A 14,924-nucleotide genomic window follows, 5' to 3' on the forward strand; every position below is an offset into this window, starting at 1 on the left:
ACTGTTATGACGATTGACAATTATATTGTTGTTTAGTTTGGACCAAGAATGCGGAGTCGGTTAAAAATAACCCGAGTTCGACTCCCGCCAAAAAAGTAAACCCGAGTCCGACTTTCGAGCCCAAGTCCGACTCGGTCAAATGTGCGATTTTGTCCTGAGTCCTGCCCTAACTCTACAGCCTGTATTCCGTCAATTTACGTAACTAAAATTGCGTGGATATTCAGCAATCCAATTATAGGTGTGTCGTACAATTTATTCAATCACAATGCATGGTTGGAAAATATTCCACCATTCTACCTTTACAATTTCCAATTGGCGGCCATATCAGTTTTAAATTTTGGTACTGTGCATGCGCATGTCTTATTCGAGTCTCGAGTCCGATTCTAGCAAAAACAAACTGAATTACCTTTAAAAGTTTTAACTTTAAATAATATTAATAAAGTTTTACCTCGATTATTGCATATAGTCAAAATCCCCGCATGTACATGTTTCGTGTTAATTTTACAGTTTACTAAAATGTACCTGTGTTAAACGTAAATAAAAAATCGCGGGAAACACCGCGCCACACCTGGCCTGGTTCGGCTGCCGAAGAATTATTCTCTGCTAACATGATTAATTCTAGAAGAATTATACTGAAGAAACGATGAGACCTATCTCAATTTTTTACTGATTCTACAGCTATCCAATCCGTTAGCTCGAGGAATCATTCTGCACGGGCCTGCAGTCATGTCACTCGCATGGACTGCTCAGACACTAATTGTGTTTTGGTGTGCTTTGCCATGCCTGCCGCGGAAGCTTGGAAAGAAATAAGTTTGATCCCACGCAAATCTTTAACCCGCCCTCCGGCCTATTCTTCTTAAATCCGACATACAGCGAGGTATATTGCACCAACTGAAACAACAAACAAAGATCCGGTTGCAAAAGTTAAACCTATGCAACCCCTTTTGCATGAAGGTATGCGTTAGGCTACCGCAGTATGCGAAGAGGTAGCATTACTGTTGTTATATCTAGAACAATCTCCGCGTGGGTGTTTGCTGCTAGAAGCAGTATGAGTTGAGGCCTTAGGGAGTTTAAGCCTTTTTCGTTTTAGTTCTGACACATCAGGTTGTAAATCTTCGTAGAAATCGGTGCAACCACATTATAGATTTTGAAGCATTATAACTTCACATGCGTTGATTGGCGTTACAATTGTTTTATCTCCTTGTTTGAAGTGTTTTCAAACTTATGTTTTATTTTGCTACTTCGAAGAGTTTGTAAACAATCACGTTGTCGCTGTATATCTAGCTTTGTAATTCGGCCAACAGCGCAAACCTGCTACCTATAGGCAGGGTCGGATTAAGGCGGGGCTGACGAGGTCGCATGCCCAGCAGGCTCACCAATATCAATTTGCTAGGACCAACTGAATTGATGTTACCAAAAAAATATGAAGATATAATTTAAATCTTCCGGACCAAAGGTGCCAGATGGGAACACACTATACAACCAATCATCCTTCTATCAAAGTTTAGTAAAGCACACAAATTTAAAGGCGAATCTCTACTTTTCAATTTTGCGAATTTATTCTAACTTTACCTGAAAGTACAATCGTCTTCAATAAAGTATTTTCGTTTCTGGCGGCATTAGACATCACTTCTAACTTTAAAATAAAAGCCGGATCCGTCGAATAACGAGTCAGACAATGACTATACAGCTTATATTCCACCTATTTAATTGACTTGTATAGGATGGTTGCACGGTGAACCGGTGATCTACTCAAAGAGGGCCATATAACTTATCCACTCACAATTCGTATTGTTGAAAAATATTCCACTATTTATGCTATTCCATGTTTGCAATTTGCAGCCAATTTAATACTCCGTATGCGAACGTCGGACTCGGGAATAGGGTAGATACGTATAGTCTCCCTTTAGTTTGACTTCAACTCCGGCAAAATACTCCGATTTTGCCGAGTCCCAAGTCTGTCTCCGACTGCCCAACCCTGAGGCGAGTGCTCATTGCAGACCTCCATAAGTAAACAATCAATTGCGTTTAAGTTAGTGTATACAATTGACAAAGGTAAACCAAGGGAGAGATTTGGTCAGTATAAGCGCACACCACAACTGTGACAGGATACTATTTTATATCTTCTGACCTATGTTGTATATTTTAAGCTTTCAACAAGCGACAATCCTAACCTATGGGAAGTCGCTTTGTTTTTGTGGTGAGATATGATAAGCTACTAAACAGCTTGATAATAAATTGCAAAGCCAAAAAGGTCGAATAGATCGACAGCATCTTGATTAAGATGTTTTGATACAAGCTTGTATCATCTTCAGTTAATGTGACCTTTTGGCTTTGCAATTTATTATCAAGCTACATTACAGATCCGTGCATATAGTGTACCCAACTAAACAGCGACTCCATTTTTTAATTATTTACCACGGCAATATCAAGGGAGCCCATGCCCATCCCCACAAACTGTATTGCTTGGATGTTTTTACTACGTAAATGCACTTTTTTATGCCTATATCGACACGAACTGCGAGAACACCTTTTCAGCCCAAGGGCGCTGTGCGTTCTCTATAATAATTAAAAAAAAATTAGGGAAATAAAGGCATTACATAATTTTTACGCTTGAAAAAAAATACCCAAAAATATAGGTGTTTAATGGCTCACAACTTGTTTGGCGTGTAATAAATATTGATATTCCAACTAATATGGATTTTCCAACTAAGCGCGCATGAGTATGACCGAAAACAGCAGGTTTCCAATTGTTTGTAATGTGCTTGTTTTTATGGTCACGTTATGTCGTAAATTTGTGGGGTAGCCAAAAATTCTTGATTGGTATACAATAGCTAAAACGTGCAATATATTAGTCGGGTTTCGTTTCTCAGATGCCATTTTCGTTAAAAGCCAGTATTCTAACCTGACCGCAAAGTGAGATGTACTTAAGTACCTTGTTTAACAGGAAAGGAAATTAACAGGAAAGGAAAACTGTCAATGTTTTTGTAATGCGACACTATAAACGTTTCGTTGTTGTCCACTGCTTTGGATATGTGCCAATCTCTAGACTAGAAACGTTTTCAAGTATACTTCGGTAGGTGTGCCGTCCAGTGTTTCTTACACTATCAGCGCGCCCAGGTGAAAAACTGTCCTGCAGAGCACCTAAGAGGAAAAACTTGTTTTTTAAGATATTTGATCCACTTTACTAACTAAGTTGTGATGACATGTTCTGTTTCTTTTGCCTGAGTGGTTCTTTGTACGTTGTATGTCATTGTTACGTCCATCGTGTTTTAAGTTTGGTTTCCCAAGAGTGTTGCCATAACTAATGACGCTTTGGAAATATTGAAAATGTGTTTGCTTTGCGTCTAAGAGGATCTCTAAACTGTTACACGTTGGCCAGTAGTTCTCAAACTTTTTGAGTGCGACCCAAATTTGAGTTTTATGAGCATATCACAACGCTAGCCTCAAACATCAAAAAATGTAATTTTTCTGATAGAAATGAAATAGAAAAAGACACAGACAACCATGTAGAAACAATGATGATTACACACAACTGTAATATGGCTTGTTGGGTAACTAAAGTCTTACACAGTCTTAGCAGCTACTGTAGTTGGCTATGGCTATACTGCAGCTGGCTGCCATCAAAACGTTCAGAAAAACACTTAATATGAAATAATCCAGGCTACAGAGTTGAAGCCACGTGAAAAGCTTATGATGCAATAATTCAGTCATGATTAAATTAAAAATATTTGAAAAAATGAGATAAAAAAGTTCGTTTGCGCAGGATTGAATCACCACAGAATGACCCATTAGTTTACCCTGCGCGACCCATGTTTCGTCCATACTTTGAGACAGGGGCGCCCGCAGAAAATTTTCCAGCGGGGGCATTCAGGGATGTAACCAGAAAATCAAAAAGAGGGGTCCTGAATTTTCAACTTAGGGAATTCCCCTATTTTTCGTCTGACGTTAATGAATAATGACGTCATAAAATAGTGACAGTTTGACGTCATAGAATGGTGATTGCATGACGTGATAAAGAACTATCAGAAACAGCCAAATACGTCCAGCAAAAACGACCACGTGCGTCGTCGACAATCCTGTCAGGCGCCAGCTGCGAAATCACGCTGTACAATCGTTAACTTCAGGCAAAAAAACAAACCAAGAACGTGAAATATGTGTGATTAATTGTGGTAGAATCACACATAATTCGACTATCAGCAGCGCAGTTTTCAAGTTCCATGAACGGAACGAGCGCTAAATTACAAGCACGTCTTTCACCACCTGCAATACTAAACGAAGATCGTTTTTTCCGGGTGTTATTATGCCACGATTAGCGCAACATCTGCGCCGAGCTGTGTGCCAAGTCAGCTAAATTACAAGTTGCGGTTGAGGGAAAATAAGTTGTGTCCATTGCACACTTAGCACGTGGTCTTAGAGTATGTTTAAAGAGCATAATTTTGCGTTAACCACCATTACTTAAAAATGGAGACTTTGAAACGCACACGACAGTCACCGTTATACCTTCTTTTAAGAATCTGCTTCAGTTAAACAAATGTCGATGTTACACCAACATCGGATATATTAGCGCAGAGACCGAAAAGCGAGGAACATACTGCGTATAACTCGACGTTTTTTAGCGAGAAAAAAAGAAAGAAGGTTTGACTTAGCGTTGTCAATTGTCAAATACACACTTGCTAATCAGTCAACCTAAACAAATAACGAAAGAGAAAAACTTCCAGCGTTTACGGTAGACCAAACAAAATACGAAAAACGGCGTTTTGCACTCAATTTTGGTTTCGCATTAGATTAAATTAAGACGCGTGACCCAATAACTTAAAAAGCAGGCCGCTTCGAACAGTTTGTTAAACCATGACAAAACGATAATATCTCTTACAAAAAGGGGGTAAGAACTCCCGCCCCCTGGATACGCCACTGGGGGCAATGGATAATATATAATATTTTTAACCTTTATAAGTAATACATATTACACTTATAAATAATATTAATAATCGCATTTTGAAATTCCAGGGGGGCAAGTGCCCCCCCCCCCTTGCCCCCCGTGCGGGCGCCCATGCTTTAAGAACCACTGACGTAGGCTGCATTTAACCTAATGTAAAGATTTGATATTTGACAACATACCACCTTAAATAAATCGAGATATAAAAACCAAAAACCAAGATTGAACAAAATCAAGACATAAAAACGTTTTAGTAATAAGCCAACATCTTCCTAATTGCTAAAATAAAAATACTTTCCATTTTAATTCCCGGGATCTTAAACGTATTCTGTGTCGCGCCTTCTAACAAGTCATTTTACAAAATTCGATATATTTTCATCACTTAAGCTCAATCCACTTATTTGCGTTGGAATTCTATTTTTGCATATATCGAAATTGAGTCAAGCAATACTAAAATGGCACATCGTGACATGAAGAAACCCAAAATAAATTCTCTGCTATATTGGTAGTTTATACACATCAATGCTTTTGTAAGTAAGGCATTATACTTTAGCTTTCGAGACATGGCACGGAAAAAGCGTAGGTGATGATTCAGAGAAAAATTAAAAAAAAACTTATGTTTTGACGTATAACGTAAAATAATGTTTTGACGATTAAAGTAAAAATGGATCACTGTTAAAAATACAAAAAATTTCCAGAAATACGCCTAACATTTTGGATAATTGAAACAAAAACGAAATTCGATAGAACGTTAAGTTTCGATGGAAAGCGATAATTTACTTTAATTAATATATTTATAGCTATTTACAGACAGGAAAATCACGTTTAGAAACCTAAAAATGTGTCAATTTGTCCAAGTACTTTAGTTTGGTCCAAGAACGCTACCAGTGTGCGTACGTAGGTGGATGTTATGTTTTCTATAGGATTATCATAAGTCATAAAATAAGCTTTATACTGCTGGAAGAGCAACACTCTAGCTTTAGTTTTTGGTCAGTCAACATAGCCACTCATTACGCTGATATTCATTTGCTGCGATTGGTCTGTTTTTGCACAATGTTTCTCAACATTTCAGCCAAGATAACTTAGATGAAATCCTATTTTAAGCTTTTTGCCAACCTCTTTTTCCTATGACTCGTAAATAAATATGTATTTTCCGCAAGAGTATACAAAGAAATATTAATTTTAGGCTACTGGATATTCCCGCCTTGATGTTATATTTGATTAACCTACATATTGATATGCTTGAGATTCTTGGGTATTTTAGGTTTTACATGTGCCTTGCTTTTTCACTATTTTAGTTTTAATATTACTTAAAGTTATGAAATGCGTTTTGTTAAACTAAATTTGCATAAAGGGGTTAATACCATGCAACCATCGATGCCGAACTTTTTTGGGGGCGTTATTTTCTAATCAGTGTTAAATTGCTTATTAATTGGAGTGAGATAATAGCCTTGACGCTGTTGCATATGTTATGACTAAAACAAACTATTTCCTTATCAAAAGATCCTCACGGCGCCATAAAGCTAAAAAGGTTTCCATCAAAATGGGCAAAACGTAACATTAAATTGAAGGAAAAATTGCATTTCCATATAATTAAAAAACATTGTTTGGGGATTCTATGGCTTCGTACATATGGTAATTCGGGGATTCTATGGCTTCGTACATATACTAAAAAGATTTTACGAAAGTTTTGAGCTGGTAAACGAAAAATATAGATTATTTATTCTTGCTGCGGCTCACAATGGAGAAGTTGAACAATGTTGTATGAGCTCAGCCCCCGTTCTACCCTTCAGTTTCTTAAGCTCTAAATACAACAAGAATTGGAATTTTTGTTAGTCGTAAACTGTCAGCGGCCTCGGGAGTATAAACCAAATGAAAAATAAATTTTGACACACGAGCGTGTTACTACACAAACGGGCAGAACTGGAATTCGTGATTTTGGCGGCTACGTCATGACTATAAACAGTCTGGGAAACCACGCTTTAGCCGGCTCTGGCGGAACGTTTTATAAGAGGCGGAGGCGGCACACATTTACTCAAACTAGATACGACCAAGCTAGGGTTTTTAGACGGGACAGTTTTTACAGGACAGGTCGGAATTACAGAAGCAAAGGGTGACTTTTGTAATATCAATTGGCGGTTATGTTTTCAGTTGAATAGCTTTTAATCCAGGTATGTCAAGCAGTAGGCCTGTTGCTTTGCAAAATATGCCTTTACTTTATACGTGTATTTCAAAAACAACGCAATACCAAAATTATCAACAGTTGCGGGTGAAAATTACACTATTTTTTAGGACAAAGATATTCTACCCTAATCAGGTTTGTTAAAAGTGGGTGACACGAGTCTTTGCCTGGTTGGGTAAATTGCTATTCAGCCTCTTGAGATAAGAAAAGCGCCGTCTGAACTTGACACGTGACGTAAGCCGGCAAAGGAGGAAGTTGAGCAACAGAAGCAGTTTGCCAATGCGAAACGATGGTGTTGCTTTACGAACGAAAAAAATTTGCACCCTGCGTGAGATATTCATTGATAACAAAACACCGAGTGTTAGCACAAAAAACAGTGTAGTGTTTTTTCATAGCTCAACCCAATATTCGATTCAACTTATATGTCATGAAAAAAGATCAATATTTCACCTTATACCAGGGCTTTTGGAACTGGTTGCTTATCTTTCTACCCTTGCAGTCACCGACCGCTCTTGAATTAAAACTTTTCGCGATACACAAAACATTTTTAATGATGTCGTTTTTTTCACGCATGTCGTTTTTTTCGTCGCCTTGGATGCCCCATTGGTAGGTGGGTAGCAGTGTTTACCCAGCCTTCACAACCAATTGTTTTACTTTTCAAAACTAGATTAAAAGTTAAACTAGAGGCTTTCAGTTTTTACATATTACGTTTAATTAATGCAATCAATTTGGATAAAATTGCAATTGTTTTTTTTTATAAAAAGGTGGATGACAAATATTCACAAGTTGAGGTTTGCAGTTTTAATGCTGTAGAATTACGCGGCACGACTTGAAATTCTTTTTAAGTGCTAAACTATAGTACCCGGTGGAACAAAGAAGCACTTCGAGATAATCGAGCATTAGATTAAACTAAAATTAGATCACAAAACCAATTTCTAAATAAGCTCAGAGCGAAAACTAGAAGCGTATAACTTGATTTGGCCGAAAACAATTACAATATCTATTGTTTAAGTCTGTGTGCTGTGCCCTGTCGTGTGCGACCAGGCGAAAACTTTGAAATGTTCTTCGTTCAATACATTCATGTCTGGTCGTGCAAACGTGTCGTCTAATAGCTTTGGTAAATGTTTCACGGTTCAAGTAAAAAAATGATTCTGGCGCTAGGACAATGCGTTTTATATAGTAAAGCAGGTGGCTGTTTTTTGTTTTGTTATGAATTACCTTACAAGCCAATCGTACCCACAAGCAACCTATAGGCTAATATATGTCCATTTACAACTGGCCTTTTTGAAACGGCTTGGCAGTCCAGCATAAAAAGTTTTTAGGAAGTGGTTTCTTCTAGTTGGTCCACCAAAAAGTTTGGTATTGTAGTAATTTATCTTACTGTGGTTAGCAATCAATTTTAAACCGCCTGTGTCTTGCAATACCGGAAGTCGAATGGTTGAGGCTAAGCCTGGAATTGTAAAATTTGCACCCAAACGCATGATTTTTCTGTAGGTCGTGTCTTCCCAGGTTTTATGCCTGCGAATAGTGGTGACCACAAACACTCATATCAACTTCGTGTTAATAGCGTAAAACTTAAAAAAAATGTTTGGCAGTTTAACGCCTGTTAACTATTACACTTTTTAAGATTAATTGTAAGCTCTAATAAGCGTAGTGCAATCAATGACATCAACTGTCTTCAAACTGTAGGAAGAAAAAGGTGTTGTTTGAACTGCAGATTCCAAAGTTTACAAATGAATCGCCAACAGAATATCGACCAAACGTTATACCCAGACCTAAACGAAGTTCAACATTTGGAAGGTGCAAACACAAAGGAGCAAAATGTGCCCAGCGAGGAGCAGAATCTTCAAGTGCAAACTACTGAGGAGTCAGTTTGCAAAGTAAACGGGAAAAGGGGACGCACTGTAGTAATACGACGCTGGTATGCCAGCTTTATTTTCTGCAATAAAGATCCCTGCTTTAATTCGGACGTTGAACCGACTGTGGTGGTTTTACAACAGGCGACAACGGGGCTGTATTGTGGCCCTAAGTCGTCCGGTAATAAGCTTTTTCTTTTGGAAAACCAGCAAGAATGGGATTTCTACCCTCTCGAAAACGGTTCGGATGAAGGGCTTTTAATGTTAAAAGACGGAACCAATCGTTATATGCGCGCCTATCCAAGGTTGTCAAGAGTCCTTCTCCAATCGTACGACGACCAGCAAGCGGCAAAGTACACATTCAAGAAAACGGTTCTTCCTCAGAGAAGCGAGGAGACAGTAATCGTGCACCCTTCCAGCGGAAAATATCTCAAGGAATTTGTTACGCGTCAAAATGAAAACAGAATTACCTTGAGTGATGAAGACAGTGCGGCCATCGGCTGGCAATCATTTTAGGATTATCGATTTAGCCTAGAAGAGATGTATATATACTAACATTATATAAATTGTTCTAAGAAATTATGTAACTTAGTTAAAAACACCTGTGGAGATATTATAGGCGTGTCCATTGATTGTCTAACAATAAGAGGTACTTTAATACACTGTTTAACGGTCTACCTGACAGCAAGTCGTTAGTTTTACAGTGTTCAAAAGATTTACCAACGTGCCTTTTTAAACCGAGGTTCCGAACTACACAGATAAGTAATGGACAGAATAAGACATTTTATAGAAATAAACATTTTGACATTTTTGCGTGGTTTTACAGATGATGGTTTACTATTCCAGTGATTTTGCATACTATTTTCTTCTTCTACTGATTGCGGGTAATTTGTGGTTTATTCTTATAAATTCCAACATATCTAGGATATGATATTACCCTGATTCACACAAAACGTTAAACACAGAGTAAGGGCAAGAACTATATTTGTCGATCATAGAAATGATAACTTATACCTATTAATTTGTTACCAAAACTATGGCATCCAAGCTAATCTGTCATCCTAAGAATCGACATACAAAAATCACAAATGCGAACGGCCTCACTTTTCATTTAATTAAAGCCAATGAAGCGTTTTATTGTTTGTACAATCATTTTCCTTTACTTTGTTGCCACTGTTAGTAGCCCTTTCTTTCGCGGTAATGGTTGTATAATAGTTTTGATTTGTGAGAACTGTGTAGTAGAGTAGAGTCCTTGAAAAAAAAAATGTTTTGACTGACAGGTGTTAATTTATGAATATGTCTCTTGGATCAGATGGATTTTGTTTATTTAAACGAAAGCAATACATGTAGCAGCAAAGCAAACGTCGGTGTTTGTTTAATGGCGAAAAAGCTATGGCATAGTTTATGCAGGTGCATCATGGACCATTTTTTATAACCCCTATGTGGTGGGTAACATGTTTACACTAAAACATACATTGTGACACAAAGATTATTTTGAATCCTACATTGCTGAATTTTAGGATTCGTTTGCCATTATCGCTGTCACCGTCCTGCATACCAGTTCTCACAGATATAGAAGTTCAATGGTAAAACTAAGGCAAATTAGACATTTGTAAGCATCATAGCACAAAGTTACCCATGTTTCAGAAAACAATTTTTTTTTCATGATGCAATCAATTAAAGGCAGGCAGATATATACGTAAGAGAGTTTTACGATGTTAGGTGTAACGTGTAGGCAGCTTTAAAAAAAAACATGTGTTTTGATGGACTTTTCTGGAATGTTTAAGGGACTGGAAACGGCAAATCTTGCGCCAACCTATTTCAAGGGGCGGAAGGGGCTTTACCACACTAATTAACTTTTGTAGCCTACACTAATTTTTAATAATTCAATTTGACACTTGGTAATTTGATTTTAGCCTTTCGTATGGTTTATCTCACAATTACACTAGTGTAAGCCTTTTTTGGTTTGCTTTGGTATGTTTTAGACCGATTTTTGTTCGGAGCGTTATAGAAAAACTATAAATCGTAGAATTTTTTAATCTTTAGACATGGCGTATCGAGTGGCATGTAGATGCACATAAGATATTTGGAAGTTTGCATTGCCAAGGGCCTGTGTTTGGGGGACAATAAACCAGAAATACCGTGAAGTCATAATTTTACTTCTTTATAGCTATGTGCTGCTACCTAGCGGAATAAATATTTCTAATATATTTCATATTGGACATAACGCTTGTTTTGTCCAGCTCGCGAAGCAACGAAGCAACTGGCATCATTCTGTGTGCTTTATTTACCCTGGGGATAAGCCGCACGTACAAAGTTTATTGTGCGAAGTGGCTACAACAACTTATTGCCCTTGCAAAATTGCGTATTTTACTGCCACAAATTTAAATGCGAAATCTGGTGGCAGTGCAGACCTCTCTGGTAGCACCTGTTTCGCATGTTGTTCCTTCTAAACATATCAACCAAATTTTGGTAAGCCTAAGAATACGGACTATTTTTACTTCGGATGTTGGGATATATAATTTGGTGTATCCCTTAGCGGCTTTAAAATAGGAAACAGAAGTCGTAAAATAAGTGAGGTGTCATCGCATAAGCGCTTTAAGCTCTATACCCCTACCGAGCGGTAGCAATATCTTGTAAACAGGCCTTGTTCTGGCAACTTGGCAGTGGTGTAGGCCTAGTAGGTTTGTATTCCAATAATAGCCCTGAAAAACAATATGATTTTGTTTCGTATCTATGTTGTTAATATTTTAACGATTGAGGGCTGTATTGGTAAGGTTCTAGGATTGCGCTGGCTCTTCAAGGCGGGAGCCGACGGCCTAATTGTGTTTAATTGCCGAAAAAAGGGGACAAGCTGCTAAAGTACCTGTCCTTAACTTCTTGAATTCACTCCGTTGATATTGCTCGTTGGGTATATATTCACAAATCTCAGAACACACGATATAATAGCACAGAAATTCAAGTCGCTCGTTTATAATCCGTATATAGTAGAATGAATAGCAAAACGCCAAAAGAACTCGGATCGGCGCAAAGTCACGCGTCAGTGGACACCGGTCAAGTGCATAGCGACTTGAAATTAGGCAATGCAGAGTAACATTGCTAGATAAATGATACATCCAATCCTTCAAAATAAAAAAAAAGTAAACTAAATTAACATAAAATAAAATAAGAAAACAATCTTAAAAAATTAATTATGACATACTGGCCTTTTGCAAACTTGATTCATGTGAATGGCACAATAAAATATGTATTGACTGAGAGAGCAAAGCTTAATGATTTCTTTTATTTTGTTTAAGCAAGCAAAATGAAGCGATTATTGGAACGGGTATTGTTTTACATGTACGGTACGTGCACCAGTAGTCAACGTTTTTAATTAATATTGCTGTTTAAGCCGACATATTATTAAACTGGTAATACCCTGTTAAACTTATGGGCAACGCCGGGTGTTTTATCTAGTGTTACATAGTTTTCCTATTTTTATAAATCGTTATCCACGTGGGGTCAGTACAAGGCTTTATATCTTACATTTAGCCTTTTGTTTTGTTTTATTCATTCCACTATAGACACTCGAGGAATGCACATCTAAATGGAGAAGGCGAGTACGAGCTATGCACAAGCGGCAGTAAAAAGCGCAGGGAGTGCGCTGAAAAGGCAAAACTGTCTAAGTTGTACGTAATAAGAATATCAAAGCCCATACAGAAGTAGGTATCATTTTGAACGTTTCGAATGATGTTGAAAATGAATAAAGAGTTATTCGAAACGTTCAAAATGATACCTACTTCTGTATGGGCTTTGATATTCTTATTACGTCTTGCTACAACCTCCAACCATTATGCTCCAATGTCAAAGTTTTAAATCTGAAAGAATGCTTAAACGAGACGAGTTATGGCAGTTATTGAAAGAGGCGGTTTTCCTATCAGTAAAGTACTTGGAATTGCAGAAATGAAAGGAACGCAGTGACCTGCACAAGTCGACAAAACGTCTTAGAATTACAAAGTAAGCTGTCTGGAATATCCTACATTAAAAATGTTCGACTTTATGAGAGTGACCTTATCAACGTGGTAATTGGCTGGGTTCCAATACAGTTTCAAAATGACATAATCGCAGAAACATTGAGTCAACTTATGGAGAAGTTAAAAAAATGATACACAAAAAAGACAAGGTTGGATTGCTACCGGGAATGCGTATAGCCACTATGAACAAGACAGATCTATCGGAAAACCCAATTCCAAGCTACATAAGAGTTAATAGCTTTGAATTTTACGTAACTTATCATGGACAACAATTCACATGCAAGTATTGTGGTGACGACACAAGCAAGCGAATTGCCCAAAAAGAAAAAACGATTTTCCAGAACTACAAAGAAACAATGGCGGAAGAGCGGAAAATGAAAATAGGTCAAAGCTTATCAGAACCAGTTCACCTGCGGCGCGCCAGACTACGCAACCAGCTACTGATAAAAAGTTGCCAAGCAATGGAAGAGAAGCGGGGAGAGATAAGACAAACAACCAGGATACCCCAAGCAACATTGAAATTCTAGAAAACAAATCCGACAACGAAAATGCACTGTCCACATGGTTTTCATCGGGCCGTTCTAGCATTGAGCATACTGGTAAACCAATCATAAATAGCCAGAATCCTAAAAAGAGAGTTCGAGGAAGTCCCAAATTGTTTCCTAACAGCAAATCACAAAGCATGTGTGAAACGCCGATCTCGCTTGTATGCCCAGAATGTTATACCGAAAGTTGCCTGGCACCAGAAGCAACCCAGTTCTACTGCTACAAGTGCAAACATGAGTTCAACATATCCAAAGCATGCTGCGACGAAGAAACTACAATTTTGGTGCCTACCCAGGAAAAGGCTATCAGCTGCCCGAAATGCACAGCGGTGATGCGTTGGATGCCCTGCTGCAAACAATTTCAACCGGAGTTTGTGACGAACGACAACATATTTGAATGCGTACAATGTAACAGGTACTAAATTGCATGTGTGTGTAATACATTTAATTCAGTTCCGAATCTCGCAATGAGCGAAGAGTGCTCCAATAGCTCATGTAACTATAAATTAATCAACTGTAGTTGCGGGAAAAAATCCAACAAATGTATCGAACCAAGTAAACCGTTTCGATGCCCATGTGGACTCGAATATGACGGTGACATAAAACTTGGGGCGAAACATAAATGATAGCCTGATTGTATTTGTATTATTTTTGTGAATCTCCTTTTGTTTTTTTGTAGTTTTTTGCCGAATGTCTATTACTATTGCGTCATTTAACGTTGCGGGAATCCGTGATCCGTCCAAACGGAAATCTATCTTTAAGTAAATTAGAGACAAAAAATACCGTATAACCTTAATACAGGAAACACATTGTACCCTTGGGGATGAGAAACTTTGGCAGATGGAATGGGGAGGAGAAATTGTTTGGTCACATGGTACAAATCGCAGCAAGGGGGTAGCCATTTTATTTTCCAAAAACCTAACGTACTCTATTAATCAATTGACAGCTGATCCAAGCGGGAGGTATCTCATATTAACCATTAAACTTGGTGATAAGCAATTAACATTAACAAATATATACGGGTCAAACAATGATAAACCAGCCTTTTTTGACAACATTTTTGCCGACCTTATCAAAGCTCCTGACGGCGACATGGTTGTAGGAGGTGATTTTAATATTATTCTAAATGCGGGTTTGGATAAAAGTCATGGGCATACAAACAAAAGCCCCCGCATACAAACAAAAGATCACGCGGGCCACTGTGCAGGCTCACATGAATTCACTCGAATTGTATGGAGCTTTTAGCCGTTTTTAGTACTCGAGAATTCAAACAAAACCAATGGAAGCGTCTCGTATAAACTTTTTTTAACCTTAAAATCACTATTGACCAACATTGTCACAGGTATTATGTCTGACCATAAAATCGTAACGTTGACTTTAAAGCTAGCT

At 37.9% G+C, this 14,924-nt stretch overlaps 1 protein-coding gene and 1 pseudogene across 1 annotated transcript; both read left to right on the forward strand.

The window, feature by feature from the left end:
* The first annotated feature begins 6,987 nt into the window (after positions 1-6,987).
* LOC146140018 (uncharacterized) lies at positions 6,988-10,156 on the forward strand. Its single transcript, XM_083392313.1, has 2 exons — positions 6,988-7,110; positions 8,839-10,156. The coding sequence occupies exon 2, from the start codon at positions 8,855-8,857 to the stop codon at positions 9,491-9,493; it is 639 nt and encodes a 212-aa protein (XP_083248439.1). The 5' UTR covers positions 6,988-7,110; positions 8,839-8,854; the 3' UTR covers positions 9,494-10,156.
* A 2,407-nt stretch (positions 10,157-12,563) lies between these two features.
* LOC146140019 (uncharacterized) lies at positions 12,564-14,161 on the forward strand (annotated as a pseudogene).
* The last annotated feature ends 763 nt before the right edge of the window (positions 14,162-14,924 follow it).

This window comes from Ascidiella aspersa, chromosome 6 (genome assembly GCF_963924565.1).
Source record: "Ascidiella aspersa chromosome 6, kaAscAspe10.2, whole genome shotgun sequence".
Taxonomy (NCBI): domain Eukaryota; kingdom Metazoa; phylum Chordata; class Ascidiacea; order Phlebobranchia; family Ascidiidae; genus Ascidiella; species Ascidiella aspersa.